At 38.4% G+C, this 26,014-nt stretch overlaps 1 protein-coding gene across 2 annotated transcripts in view; it reads left to right on the top strand.

Annotated features, from left to right (window-relative positions):
• The window catches only part of MCC (MCC regulator of WNT signaling pathway), a 542,131-nt gene that overhangs the window by 73,858 nt on the left and 442,259 nt on the right, over positions 1 to 26,014 (top strand). For both annotated transcript variants that reach the window (XM_064275031.1, XM_064275022.1), the window contains exon 2: positions 25,152 to 25,399. In XM_064275031.1, coding sequence (XP_064131101.1) covers positions 25,152 to 25,399 — 248 coding nt within the window. The remainder of the gene's footprint in view (positions 1 to 25,151; positions 25,400 to 26,014) is intronic.

The raw sequence follows: 26,014 nt of genomic DNA, 5'->3' as shown, positions 1-26,014 counted from the left end.
TGGATATAGATAGAGATTCAAGGATTCTGCTTTAACTTAAATTATTATAAATATAAAGCCACAATGGCATTTCTGTGGGTTATTTCCCCAATACTGTGTTTTAAGATTATTGAACATAGACATAAATGTTATTACTGTGTACACTTCCTTTCCTTACAATGATATGCCAAGGTAAACAAAGAGGCAGAGCTACCTAAGACCCTGGCATTGTTCCCTCATTGATCTCTAATTTACGAAGTAAGAAATTGTCTTAGCCATATTCATGACTTCCAGAACAGGTACTTAAAGAGTGGTCCACAGATGAGTGCTTTTCTTGCCAATCTGCAATGAGGTAAGAACAGAAATTGGAAGTGTTGAGAAACTTTGATAGCAATTTGACAGAGTTGAATTTAATTTTAGAATTGGATTTGTATTTTGTATATCTTTTTTGTTTATCTTCATCTTGATATTTATTTTATTTTATTCTACAAAAATATCTGTCACGAATGGAACTTAAAAAAATAATATAGAAAATGTCTATAATTCTAGTGACTTTCTAGCTCGTATGGCAAACATATTGTTATAAAAGTTGTTGCCGTGGCTTGTTTTTCATAGTATGACAAATGTGATACATCCATGTAATACTTGAGGAAATGAGGCACAATGACAAAATTTCTTGCCTGGGGCTGTAGTATGTATGGGATTAAGTCTTCTCATTCTCATGTCTGTGATCAGACTACAAGGCCTTGTCTGCTTTTCATGTCATGATATTTTAATTAGAATCTGAGAGAGTAAATGGAATACAAGATAAAATTGTGCCTGAAAAGAACATTTCATTTTTTTACCCATCAAAAAAAGAAAAATCTAAACAGCATTTCCTTCCATATTATTTCTGCTTTGATTCCATTTTCTAAACGTAAAGTACTTTGGAATATGTTTGGGAGAATTTTAATACGATGTCTATGCCCGCTGAAGAAGCTCTCTTGGGGCTGAATATCTTAAGTGCTAGTGAAGAGAATATAAATAATAGTTTGGGGAAGTTTGCAAGTGTCTAAGTGTCACCCTCAGGGAGAGGTCTAGGTTGCTGTCCCAGCCATGGAGGGATGCAAGAAGCCAGAATAAACATCAGAAACATTTCCTATTCTGACTTATGGGTGCATCAAGCCCTCACTGTGTGTGAGCAGAGTAGATGCAGGTTAGGAGGTTGGACTTACGGTCCAAATGACTTGATAAGCAGGAAGAACTGAGAGGGTATTAGATGCTAGAGAGAATGAGACCAAGAGACAGAGGATGGAAGGGATGGAAGGAGGGGGAAGGGTGTCTGGGTAGCTGGTTCTCAAAGCCTCTGGTGGCAGGGTTTGTTGGTAGGCCACTTCATTATTTTTCCTTGTTTTGTTTTTCTTTTTAAATAATTTATTTTTGTTGTTGTTGTTGAAAATATGCACAGCAGAACATACAGCAATTCAACAATTTCTATGTGTACAATTCAGTGACATTGATTACATTCTTCAAATTGTGCAACCAGTCTCACCTTCCTTTTCTCAAATTGTTCTTCCCCCATTATCATAAACTTACTGCCCCCTAAGTTTCCTATCTGATCTTTCCAGTTGCTGTTCTCAATTTGATCCCATTTAGGTAGCTCTTTAAGGGAACGCGGTGCTCAAGGCAGTCATACTTTACTAGTTAAACTAAATTATTGTTTGGTTTAAAGAAGACTTCAGGGGATACGTTTGGTTTAAGATTTAAAGATTATTCAGAGGTTTTTCTTTTTTGAATTCCTTTTGTTGTTGTTGTTGACAATATACACAGCAAAATACACCAATTCAACCATTTCTATATGTACAATTCAGTGACATTGATTACATTCTTAGAGTTGTGCAACAATTTTCACCCTCATTTTCTGAGTTATTCCTCCCCTATTAACATAAACTCAGTGCCCCCTAAGGTTCCTATCTAATCTTTCAAGTTACTGTTGTCAATTCTTTTTTATTACTGTACTTTAGGTGAAGGTTACAGAACTATCTTCTCGTTAAACAATTAGTACACATATTATTTTGTGGCATTGGTTACCAACACCACGACATGTCAACAGTCTCCCTCCTAGACCGTGGGTTCCCAGTCACCAGCTCTCCTGTCCCTTCTGCCTTCTGGTCATTCCCCCTGGGGTGGTGTGCCCTGTAAGTCTCATTTCGTTTTATGAGACTGCTTCATTTTAAAGAGCTAGGGGTCAAGAGCCAATATTCCACTAGGTGTAAAATTTCGAAAAAAATTTTATAATATAAAAACATTTATATTATTAAAAAAAAAAACTTCTTAGCCTTGGTTATTCAATCGAATAGCATTGATGAAAATGATTACTTAATCTTTTATTACCACTTTACCTACTCTTCTTCTGTGATGGAAAATATGTATGTAATTACAAGTTTATCATTAATAGCAGGTATGAGTCTTTTTATATGTTAAATACATGTTGTAATATAAATCTTTGTGCCTTTATGAAAAAATGCTGGTGAAAATGTCTTTTATAATGATGGCATTATGTATGTGTTATAATTTTCCCATAAAGGTGTGAGCTAAAATGATCTGAGAGGATAACAATTGTGGAACTATTCTGGAAGTGATGTTAAAAGACGCCTAAAAATAAGTTTTAAATAAAAGATTGTACACTTCCCAAACTCTTTCATTGTCCCAACGTTTCTATCTTAGGCCTTTTCCATGTGTCCTCACTTTTCTTATGACTGCCTTACATAGTTGTTGGATCTGGCATCAGTTGTTCAGCCCTAGTTCTGGAATAAGATTTTTAAAGAGGAATTTATATATTAGCAACCACTTATACATTTGTCATACTGACCACTATTGCTTATATAGTTTTCAGTTAGTAAGTATTTACTGAGTGCCCACTGCAAGGTTCTATGTCTTTTATTGAGATTACCAGAAAAAAAGACACCAACACAGTTGCCATCAAGTTGATTCTGACTCATGGCAACTCCACCTGTGTCAGAGTAGAACTGTGCTCCATAAGTGCCCTTTGTTCATTCATTCATCCATCAACCTGTTTAAGTACCTGCTCTGTTCCAAGTAGGATTCCAGGAACTAGAGATAAGTTCCATCTCACGACAAACTGACAGACCCTATAAAATGGAGATAATATCCTACCACAGCCTCCACCAGACGGAGTCCAGTACAACTAGATGGTGCCGGGCTACCACCACTGAGTGCTCTGGCAGGGTTCACAGTAGAGGGTCCCGGACACAGTTGGAAAAAAGTGTAAAATAAAATTCTAACTCAAAAAGAAAGGCCAGACTTGCTGGCCTAACAGAGATTGGAGAAACCCTGAGAGTATGGCCCCAGACACCCTTTCAGCTCAGTAATGAGGTCACTCCTGAGGTTCTCTTCAGCCAGAGATTGGACAGGCCCATAAAACAGAATGAGGCTAAAGGGACACACCAGCCCTGGCCCAAGAACTAGAAGGCAGGAGGGTATGGGAAAGCTGGTAATAGGGAACCCAAGGCTGAGAAGGTAGGGTGGTGACATGTCATGGGGTTGTTAACCAATGTCATAAAACAATATGTGTACTAACTATTTAATGAGAAACAAGTTTGTTCTGTAATGCTTCATCTAAAGTATAATTTAAAAAAAAGAAAAAAATGGAAATAATATCCCTAAAAGTTATTGTGAGGATTAAATAAAATAATACATCTAAAACATCTAGCACAGCCTCTGAAACACAGGTGCTTCAAGTGAGTGTTTTTCCCCATGAATGGCAGAGGCTGCTTTTGAGAAATCTTTATAAATAGTCGTGAAGATAGGATGAATCTTGCTTGATACATAATGCTAATTTTTTGCTTTTAAAAAATTATCCAAGGGGAAACACAAAAATATTTTCTTTTACTTGAATGTTGATAAAACCAAAACCAAACCAATTGCTGTAGAGTCAATTCGAAGCCTATGTGTGACCCCACAGCAACCCTATTCTTGTTAGAGTAGGACTGTGCTCCATAGGGTTTTCAATGACTGATTTTTCAGAAGTAGATCACCAGGCCGTTCTTGTGAGGCACCTCTGGGTAGATTCAAACCACCAGCCTTTCAGTTAGTAGCTCAGTGGCCCACTGTCTGTGCCATCCAGGAATGCCTACATGTTGATTGTTGTTGATAAGCAGCATCAAGTCAATTCCGACCATAGCCATCCTGTGTACAACTGAACAAAACACTGCCTGGTCCCGCACCATCCTCACAATGATCGCTACATTTGGGCTCGTTGTTGCAGCCACTGTGTCAATCCATCTCATTGAGGGTCTCCTCTTTTTCGCTGACCCTCTACTTTACCAACCATGATGTCCTTCTCCAGGGACTTATCTGTCCTGATAACATGTCCAAAGTATGTGAGACATAGTCTCACCATCCTTGCTACTAAGCAGCATTTTGGTTGTACTTCTTCCAAGACAGATTTGTTCATTCTTTTGGCAGTCCATGGTATATTCAATATTCTTCACTAATACCACACTTCAAAGGCATCAGTTCATCTTTGTTCTTCCTTATTCATTGTTCAGCTTTAGCACGCATGTGATGTGATTGAAAACACCATGGATTGGGTCAGGCACAACTTAGTCTTCAAGGTGACATCACTGCTTTTCAACAATTTAAAGAGGTCTTTTGCAGCAGATTTGCCCAATGCAATGCATCTTTTGATTTTGTGACTGCTGCTTCCATGTGTGTTGATTGTGGATCCAACTAAAATGAAATCCTTGGCAACTTCAATCTTTTCTCCATTTATCGAAATGTTGCTTATTGGTCCAGTTGTGAGGATTTTTGTTTTCTGTATGTTGAGGTGTTCTGGGGGTTTTATGTTGAGGTGTAATCCGTACTGAAGGCTGTGGTCTTTGATCTTCATCAGTAAGTACTTCAAGTCTTCTTCACTTTCAGCAAGCAAGGTTGTGTCATCTGCATAACGCAAGTTGTTAATGAGTCTTCCTCCAACCCTCATGCCCCATTCTTCTTCATATAGTCCAGCTTCTCGGATTATTTGCTTAGCATACAGGTTGAATAGGTGTGGTGCAAGGATCCAACCCTGATGCACACCTTTCCTGACTTTAAACCACGCAGTATCCCACTGTTCTATTTGAATGACTGCCTTTTGATCCACGTACAGGTTCCTCATGAGCACAATTAAATGTTCTGTAATTCCCATTCTTTGAAATGTTATCCATAATTTATTATGATCCGCACAGTCGAATGCCTTTGCATAGTCAGTACAACACAGGTAAACATCTTTCTGGTATGCTCTGCTTTCAGGCAGGATCCATCCAACATCAGCAATGATATCCCTGATTCCACGTCCTTTTCTGAATCTGGCTTGAATTTCTGGCAGTTCCCTGCCAATATACTGCTGCAGCCACTTTTGAATGATCTTCAGCAAAATTTTACTTGAGTGTGATATTAATGATATTGTTGGATAATTTCCGCATTCGGTGGGATCACCTTTCTTGGGAACAGGCATAAATATAGATCTCTTCCAGTCAGTTGGGCAGGTAGCTGTCTTCCAAGTTTCTTGGTATAGACGAGTCAGTATTTCCAGTGCTACAGCTGTTTGTTGAAACATCTCAATTGGTATGCCGTCAGTTCCTGGAGGCTTGTTTTTTGCCAATGCCTTCACCTTGTTCACAGATGCTGTCTTCTTGAATGTTGGCTTTTTGTCATTCTTGACATTTCATCTGGTGAGGGGTAACCATCATGTCAGTGACTATTCTTGGCTGTTCATTATTTCTTGGCTATTCAGGTTTTCAACGAACTCTAAGGAAGTTCAGGGTAAACATCAGAAAGAATTAATTTTGCAATAACTCAAATATAAGAAGATAAAACTGATGCTCCCTTTAGGAAACATACATATCCCTCCACCTGCTCACCCTCTACAACCTTCCCCCTTCCATGCCTGATAAATCTTTCACCCGGAATTTTTTTTAACAATGTCCTTGCTTGACTAATACTATTGCCTGAAGCTATTTGAAAATAGTTCACTCTAATTTATTTTTTCAGTGTTGTCCAATAGAATTTTCTGTGACGATGGAAATGTTCCATATCTGTGCTATCTAATACGGTAGCCATTAGCCACATGTGGCCATTGAGCTAGTGCAACTGAGGAACTAAATGTGTAATTGGATTTCATTCTAATTGGTTTAAATGTAAACTTCAATAACCACATGGGGCTAGTGGTTACCATATTGGACAGCACAGTTCTAAGCCACAAATATTAATTCACAAGGTTTAAAATATGTTTCAAAATAATCAGATAATATTACGGAAACTGGTAATGAGAAATTCTGGTTTTACAAAAGTTCATATCTCAATATCCCATCAGGGTTGAAACTTTGAAAAAGGTATCTTTATAATATCAATTAGGTAACTTAAAGTGTTCCTTTCTTCCAATCTTGACTTTTTGTATTGTCTTCTCTATTTTTCTGTATCATTTTCAAGTTCGTAACCACAACCAAAGAATTTTTTTCAGAAATAAGAATTTGACCAACATTTTCATCATTTCTAGTAGTATGTTTTGAGACACACAGAGAAGGGAAGAGAGGGAATCTGAAGACATAGGCTCAATTTTGAGCCAGACACAGGCATCAATTACCTTAGCGGACTTTGGTAAGAGCATAGTGGGAAGGTCCAATCATTTGAGTTTTTAGGTAATATCACCAATTAATATTCATTTTCCTTCATGGTTTTTTATGTTCTCATCCCATGTGTTTTCCCTTTTGGTTTTCAGATTACAGCTGACTTTTTTTTTTAAGGGGCTAGGTGCATTTATCCACAGTAGCATCTCTGCTTCCTCTTCATAACATAAGAAGACCTATTTAAGTTGTAGAATGTAATGCTTACGGTTCTAAAAAAGGTTGTTTCTTGGTTTACTGAACATTGTATTTGCCAGTTTGCCTTGTTCATGTATAAAATTTCAATTAACTGGATTATTTGGAATCAGGGGCTCCTGGTTGATCAATAGCAAGTGAAGAAATCACTCATACATTCATCATACATCTATTAATCACCTATTATATGCTAGGTACCAGGTACGTATTAGGAATACAACAATGAACAAAAGGGACAAAAATATCCATCTTCATGGAGCTTAAATTCCTTTTTGTTTCTATTCCTTTAGAGAAGTGTTTTAAAATATCCATTTCCCTTTTATCTTGCAAGTACCACAATTGCCACAATGAAACCTTTTTTTTGTTGTTGTTGTTTAATCACTAAGATTTTCAGTGTATCTTAGCACCTCATTCCCTAGCACTGTTGGTTTAGAACAAATGTTCTTCTCTGAATCACTTAGAAAGCTTTTTAACAAATAACCAGTGCTGGCTGCCTTCTCCATTCTGATTTAGTTTGTTGGCTGTGGGGCATAAACATGAATATGTTTTAAAAGCCCCCCAAGTGATTATGATGTGCAGCCAGATTGGAGCACCACTAATATAGAAAGTTTAGGTTATTTGCTTGAAGGGCATGGAGGCCAGTATATGTACTAGATGTTTAAAAACCTAATGATCTCAACTTGTTTTAATTTGTACTTGCAAATTGGAGTGTGAATGTAGCAAAGGTGAAATGGTGTTGTTGGTTCTTATTGTTTTTCTCTCCCTACCCCTTTTACCTCACATCCAACATTTTGTTCACCCATTCATTCATTTATTTAATATGCACATATTTAGGCACAGTGGTTAAGTGCTTGGCTACTAACCAAAAGGTTGGCAGTTCGAATCTACCAGCCAATCCTTGGAAACCTTATGGGGTTTCCTATACAGTACTCTGTCCTATAGGGCTGCTCTGAGTCAAAATTGATTCAACAGCAACAGATTTGGATATATCAAGTAGGAGCCCTGGTGGTGTAGTGGCAGTGGATAAAACATGTGGCTGCTAACTGAAAGGTCAGTGGTTCGAATCCACTCCATGGGAAAAAGATGTAGCAGTCTGCTTCCCTAAAGATTTACAGCTTTGAAACCCTATGGGGCAGTTCTACTCTGTCCTGTAGGTTCACTACGAGTTGGAATCGACTCAGCTGCAATGGGTTTTTTCTTTTGTAATATATCGAGTGTTAGGAATTCAAAGATGAACAAAGAATGAGCCCTGTCTGCTAGGAATTTACAGTCTAGTACAGGAGTTTGCATATTCTTTCTGTAAAGGACCAGATAATAAATCCATTTTGTTTTGTGGGCCATCTGGCTTCTGTCGTAACTACTCAACTCTGCCATTGTAGTGCAGAAGCAGCCATAGACAAAACATCACCTAATGGGTATAACTGTGTTCCAATAAATTTGATTTACAAAAACAGACATCAGAAGATTTGACAGCAGGCCGTGCTTTGCCAAACTCTAGTGGAAGAGAGAGAAAATAAATCAATAATTAGTGTGGCATGAGATGTGTGATAAAAGCAAGCCCACGTGTCTCAGTAACATAGAGAAGGTACATCAAATTAGGCTGCGAGATACATGAGATACTTAGGGAAGATATCTGAAGGAGACACTGTTCAATCTGAGTTATGAAGCATGGACTAAAGTTTGGCAAAAGGAAAAGGAAACGATGTTCTAAACAGAGGGATGGACATGTGCAAAATATGGGTATGTAAAATAACAGTGCCTCTTAGGAAAACTAAAGAAAGTCAGTGAGGCTAAATTGAAGGTTGCCTAGTTCAGCAAGGAGATGAGGCTAGAGAGGTAGGCACAAACCATATTCTGATGGGTCTTGGCTATAAAGCAAGAAACTTGGGTATTAAGCTGAAAGTCTTGGGGAACAAATAAAGAACTTTAAGGAGGAAAGCTTAGTAGAATTTTTTGGCTGCCAGTTGGAGAGAGGAAGACCTATTAGGAGATCATTGTAGTAAACCAGGTGGAAAGTGGTGAGGGCCATGGGGATGATCAGCATAGGACAGATGTGAGAGCTATTTAAATATCAGAATCCCTGGCTCTTGGTGACTGATTGAGTGTGGGGATAAATGAGGGGATATATTTGATAACTTCCCGATTTCTGACATGGGCTGACTGGTTGGTGTAATTTATGTAGATAGGAGGGGTAAACTTGTAGAGAGGTATAAGATGATGAATTCAATTTAAGACTTGGAGCTCAAGATGAATGTATACTATTTAGTAGAAAATGGATTTCTACTTAACTGGAGATAGAGATTTGGGATTCACCCACATATAAGTGGTAGTTAAGGCCATACATTTAGATTCGATCACCTATAGAGAGCCTATAACGTGAAAAAAACAGAGAGCCAAGGACAAGGCTTTGGGTAACATGGGTATTTTAGAACAAGCAAGAAGTTTGAGAAGGAGCGGTCATATGGGAGGTAGGGGGGCGGGAAGAAAATCGGGCTGTTTCACAAGCTGAAGCAGGAAGGAGTTTCGAGGAAAAGGCAGCCATTGATATGTTAAGCACTGCAAAGAAAGAAAGGAATGTGTCTCTGGGCTTATGTGATCTGAATGCCTTTGCAGAAAACGAAGTGAGGAGACAAAAACAATGAATTAGACTGCTCTTGGGAATCATAGCTAAAGTGTAGGCAGCTTGAACACTGCTGGTGGGACTATAAATTGGTATACATTTCTAGAAGGAATTTTGGAAATTTGTATTGATAGATTGGGGCATCCCTGAGTGGCTCAAATGGTTAAGTGGTCAACTACTAGCTGCAAGGTTGGTGGTTCAAACCCACCCAGAGATGCCTTGGAAGACAGGCCTAGTGATTTGCTTCTGAAAGGTCATAGGCTTGGAAACACTTTGGAACACGGTTCTACTCTGCAACACATGGGGTTGCCATGTGTCAAAATCGACTCAACAGCAGCCAACACCACCAAAAACAATTCTACTTTTAGAAAATTATACAAGGAAAATAATCATATCCTCTGTACTCTGTAAATGTGAACAAAATTCCTGCATGACATTTTGGATCATCTAATTTGATTAATTCCGAGAGACACATCCTATCAGTGCTTACTGCTATGAATGACTTTGTTCGTTTTCAAAGTTTTACCCTCCCACCATGGCCTCAGGCCAAATTTGTTTTCTTTGTTTTGTTTTTTTATGTGTTAGATTTTTTTTTATTAAGAAAGATTTTAAAATATGGAAAATTACAGAATATCTATAATGAATACATATATACTCCTTACCTAGATTTAAGAAATGTTAAGCACTGTGTCATAATTAGCTATGCTTTTTAAATACGATAATACAAATGTATATTAAGCCCCCTTTATACTTTTCCCAAGGATCCCTGGTTGCTCAGTGGTTAAAGCACTCATCTGCTAACCAAAAGGTTGGTGGTTCAAACCCACCAGCTGCTCCACAGGAGAAAGATATGGCAGTCTGCCTCCATAAAGACTACAGCCTTAGAAACATGACAGGGCAGTTCTACTCTGTCCTATAGGGTCGCTATGAGGCAGAATCAACTCAGTGGCAATGGGTTTGGTTTTTGTGGTATAGCTTTCTCTAATCTCTAATCTGATTCCCTTCCCTCCCTCATCACTTTCAAGTTGATATATGTGCTTCTTGACCTTATATTAGCTATTACCAATATGTAGATCCATATATAATTCATAGTTATTTCGTATATTTTTAAACTTTAAATAAATGCTGTCATATTGTTTATGTCATTCAACTTGAGTTTTTTACCCACCACTTGTTTTTGAGATTTATCTATGATGGTACATTGTAGCAGTGTTTCTTTAAAAATCACTGTTCTATGGTATTTCACTATCTGACTACTTCAGTTTATATATCCATTTTCTGTTGATAGGCATCTGGACTAGTTACTTAACCCCTCTGTTCCTCAATTTCCTACAGTGGAGATAGCAATAGTACCAACTTCATAGGATTAAGTTAATATATATATAAAGCACTTGCTCAAGGTCTGGCACACAATAAGTATCTAATACACATTAGCTATTATTATCAGCATGAGTGTTAATATTATTATGCTGTTTCTAATTCTTTGTTGTTACAAATAGCATGCATGTCGCCTTGTGTCCATGCACAAGTTTCTCTAGTACATACAACTAAAAGTTGAATTTCTGGGCTGAAGGCCATGCTTATCTCTATCTTTTTAGATATCACCAGAGTCCTATCTAAAGAGTCGGTACCGGTTTTTCTTCCACCCACACCATGTCAAAGTTTCTACTTCCTTGTCAATATTTGGTATTGTCAGACTGACATTTTTGCCAATCCTGTAGGTGTTGAAACAATATCCTATTGTTTGTTTTAATTTGCATTTTTCTTATTTATAGTGAGGTTGAGAATCTTTTCACATCTGTATTGGCCATTCTGGTTTTCTTTGTTTATATCTTAGATCGTTTTCTTTTTCTTAATGTACTATAGGAACTCTTTGTATATTTAAATACTAATCTTTTGCCAGTCATATTTCAGACTAAATTAGTGACCTGTTTGGTTGTTTGCATTTGAAAGCATTACTTTTATCGAAGAAATTCATGCATATGTTTAAAATAAAATGGTGCGGAACAAACAAGTAGCCATCAAGTCAATACTGACTCATGGCAAACCCGTGCCTATCAGAGTAGAACTTTTCAATGGCTGATTTTTCAGTAGAAGATCACCAGGTCTTTCTTGTGATGCACCTGTGGGTGGACTCGAAACTCCAAGTTTTCAGTTGGGAGCTAAGCTTGTTAACTGTTTGCACCAGGTCCCAGGGACTCCTGGTACAGAAGAGCTTACGACAAAACACAAATATCCTGCCCTGTTTCCCTCTCCACATCCAAGCCTACTCCCCAAATCTTCTTCACCAGTTGTGCTTTTAGTTCTCCTGACCATTTCTTCCATAATACTGATTAATATGCTTCTACTTCTATATCCTGCTATATCAACTTTGAGCAGTATCTGTATATGCTGTGAAGGGTGAGGATAGTCCTACTGCTCTCAGTCCCATTCTCCTTCTCCCCATTGATCATGCTGGCTTACTCTGAACCCAGAACCCTCATGGTTTCTAGGCAGTAGCCTGGCTGCCACTGCCTCAGGAGCTCCCCTGGGGTGTACTCTAGGCAAGGATTTTTTTGTTTATCTTATTATGCTAAAATGCATGTATAACAAAACCCTTGCCAATTCAACATTTTTTACACATACAATCCGGTGACCCTGATTACATTCATCTTGATGTACAGCCATCACCACTGCTTCTAAATTATTCCATTTCCATTAACAGAAACTCAGTTTCCCCTAAACAACGACTCCCCTTTTCCCCTTCCCTCCCGTCCCTGGTAACCACTGAAAAGCTTTGGTCTCTACACACTTTAGGCAAGGATTTTTTAGTGCCTGTATCATCCATCAACATGCTCCCATCTCTTTTACATCTTTCTGGAATTTATTGAGCTCTCTCATCCTTTAATAACGTCTTCCCCTTTTATCTTAACTGTGGGCTTGTTTGCTCACTTATTTATTTTGTACTTCACTTTCATAATTTTACTAAGAAGCAGTGATGAAAGGTAAATGCATTTGCTTCTTCTGACAGCTGTAGCCCAGAAACCTGCTTTTTTAAAAAAAATTAAAAAATTGTGGTATACCTATATATAACAAAACATTAGAAACCTACATTCAAATGACTTATTTATGATATTTTTCATATAGACTCCAGTTTGTAGCATGGAAACTGACCCCTTGGGGTGTACTCTAGGCAAGGATTTTTTTTTTTTTTTAATTGTGGTAAAAATATACATAGCAAAGCACTTGCCAATTCAACATTGTTTTACGTGTAAAATTCAGTGACCTTGATTCCATTCATCGTGATGTGCAGCCACTATCTATTTCCAAATTATTCCATCACCATTAACAGAAATAAGAAGTTTGAATATTTGTAGAACTGAATGTGGGGTCTTCCAAATGACATTTTTGTGCCACTCGAATGGAACAGTTAGGGGAAAACCAGGCTTTTAGACTTTTTTTGTAGTTCTTTTATGAGCAACTATTTCTGAAGTACCTACTAGGTCCACGGGTCTCTGTTAATTGAGAATTTTGAGCAGAGCCATGTGACCTATTACTTAAAGTAATGATTGACTTTGTGTAGCCCTTACTCATCTACGTTTAGAACTGAGTATTGTTACAGGGAAGAATAGTGTTTTTCTCTGCCCCTGAGCCTGTGAGACTTAAACCCATCTTTCCTATTATCTATTCCTGATGTTAGGCTGTGAATTTCCTTGAATGATAAAAAGCTTCATTGAATTTCTACTTCCTACTCAATTTCTTTATAAGGAAGAAGAATAACCAAGAGAAAAGAGGACTTTTTTTACACAGAAAGTAATAGCTGTGCATAGTGGAGCCATGCAGTTTTGAGCTAGAAGTATCAATCTTCAGTCATATTTTAGTTCTGCTGCCTAGTGATTGATGTTTCTACGTAAGTGTATATTACGTGATTTGGTCGGTTTCTTTGCTATAAACTGGAGCCTGTTCCTTTCTCACTTTATGGTGATATACTCTGGAGATAAGATATATATGTATGAATATGAATAAGTGTAAGACATCTTTCAGAGCACTCATAACAATGATGATTTAGAATTAAAAAGGCTGTAAGGATATTCACCAACATGTTCACTGTAGTTGTTGCTAGATGGAAGGATTGTAAATAATTTATATTTTCTCCTTTTTACTTATCTACATTTTCTATGATGAATATGTTTTTCTGAAATAACATAAAAAAGTTTTTTGTTTTTTTTCTTAATAAGACAGTTGCCTACTATTTCACCTCCACTAAGATGGCTATTTTCAGAAAAATGGAAAATAACAAGTGGTGGGGTGGATATGGAGAAATTGAAACTCTCGTCCATTGCTGGTGGGAATGTAAAATGATGCAATCACTGTGAAAAACAGTGTAGCAGTTTCTAAAAAGTTAAGCATAGAATTATCCTATGACCTACCAATTCCACTCCTAAGTATATACCCAAAAAACTTGAAAGCAGGAACTCAAAAAGACACTTTTATACCAACACGATTGCAGCATTAGTTACAACAGCCAAAGGTAGAAATAACCCAAGTGTCCATCATCAGATGAATGGATAAGCAAAATATGGTATATCCATACAAATGGAATGTTACACAGCCATAAAGAAAAATGAAGTTTTGATACATGCTACAACATGATTGAACCTTGAAAACATTATGATGAGTGAAATAAATCTGACACAGTACAACAAATATTATATGATTCCACTTATAAGAAGTATCTAGAGTAGGCAAATGCATAGAGACCAAAGTTTATTAGTAAACCACGAACTGGGGAGAAGGGGAAATATGAAGTTATTGTTTAAAGTATACAGAGTTTCTGTTTAGGGTATGAAAAACATTTGGAAATGGATAATGGTGATGGTTGTACAACATGATGAATGTTAATTAATGTCACTGAATTTTACACTTAAAACAAAACCCATGCTGTTGAGTCAATTCTGACCCATAGCAACCCCATAAAACAGAGTAGAACTACCCCATAGGGTTTTCAAGGCTGTAATCTTTATGGAAGCAGACTGCCACATCTTTCTCCCGTATAGTGACTGATGGATTCAAACCACTGACCTTTCAGTTAGCAGCCAAGCACTTAACTACTGAGCCACCGGGGTCCCTGTTTTACACTTACACCCAAAACCAAGCCAAACCCATTGCCGTTGAGTTGATTCCAACTCATGGTGACTGTATTTGACTGAGTAGAACTTCCCCATAGAGTTTCCAAAGAGCACCTGGTTATTTGAACTGCCGACCTTTCGGTTAGCAACTGTAGCTCTTCACCACTATGCCACCAACAAAGTTTTTTAAATATATGTTTTACTCATAAAAAGCTTTACACGCAGAAAGAAACAATCTTTGATGGTTACGAGGGAGGGGATAGGTGGGGAGCGAAAAACACTAAATAGACAATAGATAAGTGGTAACTTTGGTGAAGGGTAAGACAGTACACAATACTGGGGAAATCAGCATAACTTGATCAAGGCAGGGTCAAGGAAGCTTTATAGACACATCCAAACTTCCTGAGGAACCAAATTACTGGGCTGAGGGCTGTGAGGACCATGGTCTTGGGGGACATCTAGCTCAACTGGCATAAGAAAGTTTATAAAGAAAATTTTCTACATCCTACTTTGTGGGGGGACTTTGGTGAGAAGCATCTGGGGTCTAAAAAGCTTGTTAGTGGCCATCTAAGATACTCCCATCTGGAGCAAGGTAGAATGAAGAAAACCAAAGACACAAGGGAAAGATTAGTCCAAAGGACTAATGGACCGCAACTACCACAGCCTCCACCAGACTGAGTCCAGCACGAGATGGCGCCCGGCTACCACCACTGACTGCTCTGATAGGGATCTCCATAGAGGGTCCCAGACAGAGCTAGAGAAAAATGTAGAACAAAATTCTAACTCACCAAAAAAATAAAAGACAAGACTTACTGGTCTAACAGACTGGAGAAACCCCAAGAATATGGCCCCAGACACCCGTTTAATTCAGTACTAAAGTCACTCTTGAAGTTCAACCTTCAGCCGAAGATTAGACAGGCCCATAAAACAAAATGAGACTAAATGGGCACAGCAGCCCAGAGGCAAGGACGAGAAGGCAGGAGGGGACAGGAAAGCTGGTAATGGGAAACCCAAGGCTCAGAAGGGGAGAGTGCTGACACATCATGGGATTGGCAACCAATGTCACAAAATAATATGTGTATTAATTGTTTAATTAGAAACTAATTTGCTCTAAAACCTTTATCTAAAACACAATAAAAAAAACACACACACATATATGTTTTAACACAATAAAATTTTTTTTTTAAAGGCAGGTGCTTTATCTTATGTGATGATGTTACTGCTATGGAAATAGTTCTCTGCTGTACTTAGTTTTAGACAATCTCAGCTTAATATCTCTTTCTCCGAGAAGCTTTCCCTGCCTAGGGCAGAGAAACTGTCAAGATACACTACCAACAAGGCTACAGGTTTTGTTTCTGTTTTTGTCCATCAGTCATTAATACTTAATGGGCATTCTATGTGCTGTGTTCTGTGGAAAGATACAAAGAGACGTATATGAGGGAAAATATCGAATAAAGACAGGATTCCTTCAAAGAGTGATCATTTTTAGTTTCTCAGAGTTTATGAATCAATCCACCAAACAAACATAATAGAAGTCTGCCGTGTACAAGGCGATGTGCTGGGTGCTGCACAGATCCCAAAGTAGATTAATGTAGGGCCAACTCTGGTGGTAATGGTTTGAATTGTGTCCCCAAAAAATATGTGTCAACTTGGCTAGGCAATGATTCCCAGTATGTGTGATTGTCCACTATTTTGTCATCCGATATGATTTTCCTATATGTTGTAAATCCTACATCTATGAGGTTAATGTAGGATTTACATTGTTAATGTAGGTTATTTAAAAGAGAGGAAAGAAAGAAAAGACCAAAATAGATGTCCGAAGAGACTCTGAAACTTGCTCTTGAACATCAAGTAGCTAAAGCAAAAAGAAGAAATGGTGAAATAAAGAGCTGAACAGAAGATTTCAAAGGGTGGCTCAAGAAGATAAAGCATTATAATGACATGTGCAAAGACCTAGAGATAGAAAACCAAAAGGCAAGAACACACTCGGCATTTCTCAAGCTGAAAGAACTGAAGAAAAAATTCAAGGCTCCAGTTGCAATACTGAAGAATTCTACAGGGAAAATATTAAACAACTCAGGAAGTGTCCAAAGAAGATGGAAGGAATACAGTCACTGTACCCAAAATAATTGGTCAACATTCAGTCATTTCAGGAGGTAGCATATGATCAGGAACCAATGATACTGAAGGAAGAAGTCCAAGCTGCAATGAAGGCATTGGCAAAAAATAAGCCTTCAGGAATTGACAGGATACCAGTTGAGATGTTGCAACAGAGGGAGCCATGGAAGTGCTCAGTCGTCTATGCCAAGAAATTTGGAAGATAGCTACCTGGCCAACCAAGTGGAAGAGATCCATATTTATGCCTATTCCCAAGATAGGTGATCCAACCAAATGCAGAAATTATCGACCAATACAATCTATATTACACGTAAGTAAAATTTGCCGAAGATTATTCGAAAGCGGCTACAGCAGTATACTGATGGGAAACTGCCAGAAATTCAAGCAAGATTCACTAAAGTACGTGGAACCAGGGCTGTAATTGCTCATGTCAGAAGAACCTTGGCTGAAAGCGGAGAATACCAGAAAGATATTTACCTGTGTTTTATTGACTATGCAAAGGCATTTGACTGTGTGGATATAACAGATTATAGATAACATTGCGAAGAATAGGAATTCCAGAACACTAAATTGTGCTCCTGAGGAACCTGTACATAGATCAAGAGTTAGTTGTTCAAACAGAACAAGGGGATACTGCGTGGCTTAAAGTCAGGAAAGGTGTGCATCAGGGTTGTATCCTTTCACCGTATCTATTCAGTCTGTATGCTGAGCAAATAATCTGAGAAGCTGGGCTCGGTGAAGAAGAATGGGGCATCAGGATTGGAGGAAGACTCATTAACAACCTACACTATGCAGATGACACAACCTTGCTTGTTGAAAGTGAAGAGAACTTGAGGTACTTACCAATGAAGATCAAAGACCACAGCCCTCAGTATGGATTACACCTCAACATAAAAAGAAAACAAAAATCCTCACAACTGAACCAGTAAGCAACATCATGAATAATGGAGAAAAGACTGACGTTGTCAAGGATTTCATTTTTCTTGGATCTACAATCAAGGCCCATGGAAGCAGCAGTCAAGGGATCAGAAGCAAATCTGCTGCAGAACATCTCTTGAAAGTAGTGAAAAGCAAAGATGTCACCTTGAAGACTAAGGTGCGCTTGACCTAATCCATGATGTATTCAGTCACCTCATATACATGCAAAAGCTGGATGATGAATAAGAAACGTTGAAGAATTGATGCCTTTGAATTCTGGTATTGGCAAAGAATGTTGAATATACCATGGACTGCCAGAAGAATGAACAAATCTGTCCTGGAAAAAGTACAGCCAGGGTGATCCTTAGACGCAAGGATGGCAAGACTGTGTCTCACGTACTTTGGACACGTTATCAGGAGGGATCAGTCTCTGGTGAAGGATGTCATGCTTTGTGAAGAAAAGGGTTAGCAAAAAGGAGGAAGCCCCTCAATGAAATGGATTGATACAGTGGTGCAACAATGGGCTCAAGCATAGCGACAATTGTGAGGCTGGTGCAGGACCGAGCAGTGTTTCATTCTGTCGTACATAGGTCGCTATGAGTTGGAACTGACTCAATGGTACCTAACAACAACAACAACGTGATATTAATGAAGCAGGATTAGAGGCAGTTATGTTAATGAGGCAGGACTCAAGTTATAGGATTAGGTTGTATCTTGAGTCAATCTCTTTTGAGATATAAAAGAGAGAAGCAGGCAGAGACACAGGGGGACCTCATTCCATTCCACCCAGAAAGAAGAACCTGAAGCAAAGCTTATCCTTTGGACCTGAGGTCCTACACTGAGAAACTCCTAGACTAGGGGAAGATTGATGACAAGGACCTTCCTCCAGAACCGAGAGAGAGAGAAAGCCTTCCCCTGTAGTTGGCACCCTGAATTTGGACTCTAGCCTCCTAAAATATGAGAGAATAAACTTATCTTTGTTAAAGCCATCTAATTGTGGTATTTCTGTTATAGCAGCACTAGATAGCTAAGATGCCTGGCTTCCAGGAGTTTGTGGCCAGGCTAGAAAGATAAGACTTGAATGTGTGAAAATAATAAAGAGGAAAGAAACGAAAGTTTAGAACAATTCAAAACTTGTCACAAAGCAGCAGTGCATAGTTACTGAAGGAATGGTGAGGTGCTCAGTGTTATTGGAAAGATGACACTAATGCAGGCCTGAGCTGACAAGACTGCACCAAGTCAGCGATTTGAGCTGAACCTTCATTCATTCTTTCTTTCGGCCATCAACAAATCCTTATTGAGTGCCTAATATGTGCCAGCAAGTTTTATGCACTGTAGATACAAGGATGAAATAAACAAAATCTCTGGCCTTATGGAGCCTGATGAGTAGATAATAAATAAACATGCAATTATACATTATCAAGTCAATTAATAATTACTATTAATTGACTTGATAATGTATAACTGAAAGACTGAAAGAGGTTCATTTTAGGTAAGGTGATCAAAGGAGGCCGCTCGAGAAGGTGACATCTGAACTGAGACCTTGAATGAACTGAGGAAACAAAACATGAATGTCTGAGGGTAGAGCATTCCAGAGTGAAGGAACAGCAAATGCAAAATCCTAGAGGCAGAAATTGGCATGTTTGAAGAGCAGCAAGATCAGAGTGACTAGGCGGGAGTGAGTGAGGGAAAGAGGGGTAGGAAACATGGTCAGAGAATGAGACAGGGGAAGATCATTTGTTTAAGAACTTTTTATTTTATCCTAAGGGAAACAATTAGGAGGTTCTGAGTAGGACAATGGCCAGATCTCCATTTTTTTAATACCTCTGGGTGCAGGTGAGGAATGGCCTGTAAAGGTATTAGAGTGGAAGCCTGGAGACCAGGTAAGAAATTGTCAGTAGTACGGTGAGAGATGAGAATGGCACAGTGGTAGCTGTTAAAGGAATTGAGGAATGGTCATCTGTATAGTATTTTTTGAAAGTAGAACCAATAGGATTTAGTGGTAGATGAGATGTGGAGTTTAAAAGAAAGAGAAGAGAGGGAGAAAAGGACGAGAAAATGGAGAAGGAAATGGACTGCAGATTTAATGGCCTCCATGAACTACTACCATCTCTGCCATGAAACTAGAAGAAATGGATGGTGCCCAGCTACCGTTACTGAATGGCAAAGACACGTTGCCAATGGGCATAGGCACAGGATGGCAAGATTCATTGGGAGCCATTTTCAACAACTGAGCACAATGGCTTCCCCCCAAAATCATGTGATCCAAGTTCTCTAGGCTTAGCTCTTGCTATATAAAGGACAGCTTTTGGAAATTTTTTACTCTCCTGTAACTTTACTTTCTCGTATGTTGATGACAAAATATAGCTTTGTCTTTCCATGCATATTTAACATAGAAAGATAACAACACATCAATAGATAAATGTAGTCTTTCTGGTTTAATATAAAAGTTTTGTTAATTAATGACCTTTGATAATCAAGCTGCTCATATTAGTGCTAAACTTACTTGTTCACATGCCAAAATTTAGGTGTCATTGAGATCCAAGGTTTCAGATGGCAGAAAGAACAAGAGCTTTGGAATCAGACTGGTTTGGTTTAGATTCCTGGCTCAGCTGTATATTAGCTCTGTGTGAGTCAGCCTTCACATCTTAGTTTGTTGAGTGGGGATAACAGTACTTCGTCTGCAGGTTGGATGGTTGTTATTATTAGTTCTGTATCTCTATATAGTCAAAGAATTTAGCTTTGATTTAGTTTTGAAAACTGGCACTTCTTAAATTCTCTTTAAAGATTACAACTGGTTTAGTTTAGTAAAGTAAAATATATTTTATTTTTGATTTCTTGTATCACCCTGTGAATGGCTTATATTTTAAAAAATAAAAATTACATTACAGATTCTCCTCTGAATTGGTATTTCTAAGAAACAGACCCTTTCATTGAGCTGCTTTTTGAAGAATAGGGCTTCTCAAGTCTGGACAGAGCTGAGTTGCTCAGCAGGGTGCACTATGTACTTAAGTAGGCCACAGGCAGGGAGAAGGCGTGGGCCTGTGCGGATAGACTGTTCTACTTAGTGAGGTAGGCGGCTGAGTTCAGTAAGCATTCTTTTCCCTGAGCAGTCCATGCTTAATTCTAAAGACTTACTCACGAAACTAGGGCATTGTGAAAGAGCTATGATCAATAATTATAAAATGGTTATAATAATGGCTACTGTTTATTGAGAACTTAATATGTTCCAGGAACTATGTTAAGTGCTTTACCTACATCTCATTTATCTTCAGAACAACCCTCTGAGACAGGTATTATTATTATCCCCATTTTCAAAACCTAAAAACTGAAAGTGAAAATGAAGAACACCAAGGCCACATGACAACTAAGAGCCCAAGAGACAGAAAGGGCCACATGAACCAGAGACCTACATCATCCTGAGACCAGAAGAACTAGTTGGTGCCCGGCCACAATCGATGACTGCCCTGACAGGGAGCACAGCAGAGGACCCCTGAGGGAGCAGGAGATCAGTGGGATACAGACCCCAAATTCTCATAAAAAGACCAAACTTAATGGTCTGACTGAGACTGGAGGAATCTCGGCGGCCATGCTCCCCAGACCTTCTGTTGACACAGGACAGGAACCATCCCCGAAGACAACTCATCAGAAATGAAAGGGACTGGTCAGTGGGTGGGAGAGAGACGCTGATGAAGAGTGAGCTAATTATATCAGGTGGACACTTGAGATTGTGTTGGCAACTCTTGTCTGGAGGGGGGGATGGGAGGGTAGAGAGAGAGGGAAGCAGGCAAAATTGTCAAGAAAGGAGAGACTGAAAGGGCTGACTCAAGAGGGGGAGAGCAAGTGGGAGTAGGGAGTGAGATGTATGTAAACTTATATGTGACAGACTGACTGGATTTGTAAACGTTCACTTGAAGCTTAATAAAAGTTATTAAAAAAAAAAAAACTGAAAGCAATTTGTGAAAGCAGTGCGCTGTGTTGTAGAAAGGTAAGAAATACACGTAGGCAAAAAGGAGAAAATGGAGACATGGTATCCTTACCACCAGAGATTATGGATGTTCACATTTTATTATGTGAGCTTTTGGAATTTAGAAAATCTCTGTATTTCCAGCAAGCCTAATTTTTAAGATTATTTTCTAAAAATCTTTTTTTAATCTTATTTTAGAACGTAAAATCTGAACATCGACCCTTTTTTTTTCTGTTTGTATTACCGCTTTAGCAATCTTAATCATCGCTAAGCCTTGTATGAATCCAGCTGAATACTAGGCAGGTTGTATACAGAGAAGGGCAAAAAAGATAAGCATATGAATGCATTTCAAAAAACACTATTCCAGTGTATCAGTCAGCTATTGCTGGGTTACAATCCAAAATCTCAGTGATTTAAACAATAATAAGCTCTTGATCACACATCTTTGGGTCAGCTGGAACAGCTGTGTTTCAGGCTACAAGTGTGCAGATTGGCTGGAATGGCTCATTCTGGGGCTCGGGCTAGAAAGGTAATCATTACCATGATATGTGCTTCTCATGATGATAGCAGAAGGGGAAAGAGATGAGCCCAGCTGTGTAAACTCATGTCCCCTAACATTTCATTGGTCAAAGTAAGTTACATGTCAATCCTGAAGTTAACAGGTATGGAAGGACGCACTTACAGTGAGTGTCAGAGTCCATAAGTGGTACTAATGGTTAATGCCCTTGGCTACTAAAGAAAAATTGGAAGTTCTAGTCTGACAGAGGCACCTCAGAAGAAAGACCTGGCAGTCTACTTCTGAAAAATCAGCCACTGAAAACACTATGTGTAGTGCCTGGGGTCTTAAAACCCTGAAAGAGGCCATCCAAGACACAATAATTGGTTTCTGTTCTCCTGGAGCAACAAAGGAAGAGGGACAGTCAGGAATAAGAGGAGGAAATGGAACGTGTGACTGATTGCTTCCGTGAACAATTCTCTGCTTTGCCATGAGACCAGAACTGGATGATGCCCGGCTAACATTACTGAATATTTTGATCAAGATTCTATAGAGGAATCTTGATCAAAAGGGGGGAAAATACAGAATAGGATTTCAAATTTACACGGAAGCCAGATTTTCTGGAGCCATGGAGGCTGGATGAACCCCTGAAAGTATCACCCTGACATCATCTTTAAAACTTGTACAAAAAATATTCCCTAAAGTCTTCTTTAAACCAAATAATAATTTAGTTTAACTAGTAAAGAATGTCTACCTTGAATATTGTGCTTTTTTAAAAACTATCTATATGGAATCAAATTGACAATGGCAACTTGAAAGAACAGGTAGGAAACTTAAGGAGCAGTGAGTTTATGTTAACGGGGGAAGAACAATTCGGAAAAGGAAGGTGAGAATCGCTGCATGACTCTAAGAATGTAATCAGTATCACTGAATTGTACATGTAGAAATTGTTAAATTGGTGTTATGTTGTGCTGTATATATTTTCAACAACAATAAAAAAATAAATAAATTATTTTAAAAAATCCTATGGAGCACAGTTGTACTCTCACACTCTTGGGGTCACCATGAGTTGGAATTGACAGCAACCAGTGACTAGTGATCGTGAGTGTCCTTGGCTCAGAGGCAAAGGTGAGGGTATGTATGTATAACACTACTACAGAAGAATGAAAAATTAGCACTAATAATTTCATATCATGTGTATTTATTCATTCACTCATCCACCATTGACTATATATATATATTTATGTGTGTATATATATAAATACATATAGTCCTGGTAGAGCAGTGGTTAACAGCCTGGCTGCTAACCAAAAGGTCGGTAGTTTGATACCACCAGCCATTCCTTGGAAACCTGTTTTATAGGGTTCTGCTGTGTCCTATAGTGTTGCTATGAGTTGGAATCGACTCTATGGCAATGGGTTTATGTGCATTTTATCTTGTTGTGTTTATGCCTGTGTATATATGTATATTATATTTTATGCATATATACATATATACACAGGCATAAACACAACAAGATAAAATAAAACGTGTAAAAATTCTTTATAACATAAAATCAAAGCAGAGTGATCAGCTAAGGAGACTAGAGTAATAGGCCTGGCACAAACTGAGAAAGGTCTTGGATAGTGTTGGACCCACTGAAAACATAATCAAGAGGACATGTAAAAGCATTTCAGGAACAGGACCAACAGAAATTTGATGATGAATTGGACACTGGGAACTTGGGGAGAGGGAGTTGGGAAAGTGGACTTAGAAGTGATGTGGTGTAGTAAATGAGAAGATATTATAAATTTTTGCAACTCTGTGAGCCTATGGAACTTGGGGAGATCGTAGTAACATTGACCATGAGAAGGAATTTGTGAAGAGTGACTGGAAGAGAAATTGATCTTTTCATGGTTAGTTTTCAGGTATCAATAAACACCAAATTGGTCGTGTTCTAAAGATGACTGAACCTTTTGTGTTTTGAGACAGGAGTATTAATTAGCTTTGTGATCATGGACTAGTTTCTTATCTTTTCCAGTTCTTGAATTCTAGAATTCCTTGATCTTTGCTGAGAATTATAGTTGAAACAGTATGAACAAAATATTTCCCAAAGAAGTTTGTGTAGAGAGAAAAGAACAAAACATGTGTCAGGGGTCAAACAGATGGCCTCTGGATACTTGTTCTTGGCTTGTATAGTGTTCTTTTTATTGTTCTCTCTCTCTCTTTTTTAATTTGACAGCCTTTAAGCTAGATATACTTCTCTGGTCCAGCCACAGACTCTGCAAACCTCTCTTGTCTTAGACTCATCCGCTTGACACATTTACGTTACATGGCTAGTCCCAGAAGGCATTTGGGATTTTGACCCCTGCTCTGAGCCTTACCAGTTAGCAGTTGCCATCAAGTCAGTTATGACTCTTGGCAACCCCATGTGTGTCAGAATAGAACTGTGTTTCATAGGGTTTTCAATGACTGGGTGTTTTGGAAGTAGATTATCAGACCATTCTTCCGATGTACCTCTGGGTGGACTCGAACCTCTGAACTTGTGCTGAGGGCTTACTAATTGCTGAGGAGAAGATGGAAAATACTGAAAGAATAGCAAGAAAAAACAGAAATAAGCAAGCATTCAATCATGAAAGCCGAGGTTAAATAGTATCTTAAAGAAGTACTAAAGTTAGCTCATTGGTTCCGAAAGCTGAAAACTGAGCTTGTTAAAATCTTTGTTGTTCTTTTACAACTTGACTAGATTTTAAACTCTGCCAAGAGTAGAAACAATGTCTTCTCTATGTTCTGTAACTTTATCTTACAGTGAGATTATAGTGCTACACTCTACAGGTGTTCCATCAATTTCAAAAGGAAGAAAGGGAGGGGAGGGCGTGGAGACAGGAAAAGAGAACAAAGGATTAAAAGTTGCCTCATTCTTCCAAATAATAATGGAGTTCTTGTTTAGGATAACCCAGATGGAACAGGGTTTTGTAGAAGTAACAGGAAAACTGGAAATAAGTTTAGTGTTTACTTCTATATGAGAAATACGTTGTTGGTTTTTTTTTTTTTTCATTCATCACTTTCTTTAGCTCAAAAGTTTTCTTCTGTTCAACTCTTGTAGAAATGACCTGTTGATGGTCTGTCGCCAGTTAAACATGGAAGAGTCTGTGGCTGAGATCATGAACCAACTGGGCACAGATGAAAATGGAAAGATTTCCTTCCAGGATTTTACAAGGTGCCGCATGCAGCTTGTTCGAGAAATTAGAAAGGAGGAAGTTGAACTTTCTGTGAAGTCAGACAACTCTTGTAAAAAGAAGAAGCTGAGGGATAGAATCGCTTCCTGGCCCACGAGCAGTGACAACAGTTTGGGTAGGTACAACCAGGTGACAGCCTGATGGCGCCCCACTAACCCTGCTTTGTGATCCCTGTAAAATGAAGGTGGCCTCTCTGCCTGTTGCTGGCTTATCCTGGGGACATCTTCTTGCCATATTTGGTGAATGCTCACTATTTCCCTCAGCTCCGTCCTATAGCTTCACAGTGCCTGGCTTACTGCTTTCTTTCTTTATTTTGGTTCTTCTGTTTTCCAGGTGTAATAATGTACTCAAAGAACTGTGGCCATTTGAGATTAGAGAGATTGGGCAAATGAATGGGAAAGGCAGTAACTGCATCAGCAGGCCTTAGAAACTACTATCTGGGCACTTCAAAGCTTAGCGCAGTTCTGTGGGATGAGGTTTTTAAAAACCGTTTTGTTTTTATTTAATGCTAATTTTTTTCCTATAAAGGCAGTTTTCCTGTTCATAAATATTATTATTTCTTACTGGTGTGAGATAAGCAGTTGAAAAGAAAGTTCTTAAAAATGTTGATAAATTTTAAACTGGATGATGGAAACATGGGCTTTATTATACATATTTTTAAGTATACAAATATACATACTTTTGAATGTTTGAAATTTTTCACAATAAAAAGTTAAAAAGAAAAGGAAAA

The sequence above is a fragment of the Loxodonta africana genome, chromosome 2 (assembly GCF_030014295.1).
Source record: "Loxodonta africana isolate mLoxAfr1 chromosome 2, mLoxAfr1.hap2, whole genome shotgun sequence".
Taxonomy (NCBI): Eukaryota; Metazoa; Chordata; class Mammalia; order Proboscidea; family Elephantidae; genus Loxodonta; species Loxodonta africana.
This window is presented reverse-complemented; position numbering and strand designations above follow the sequence as displayed.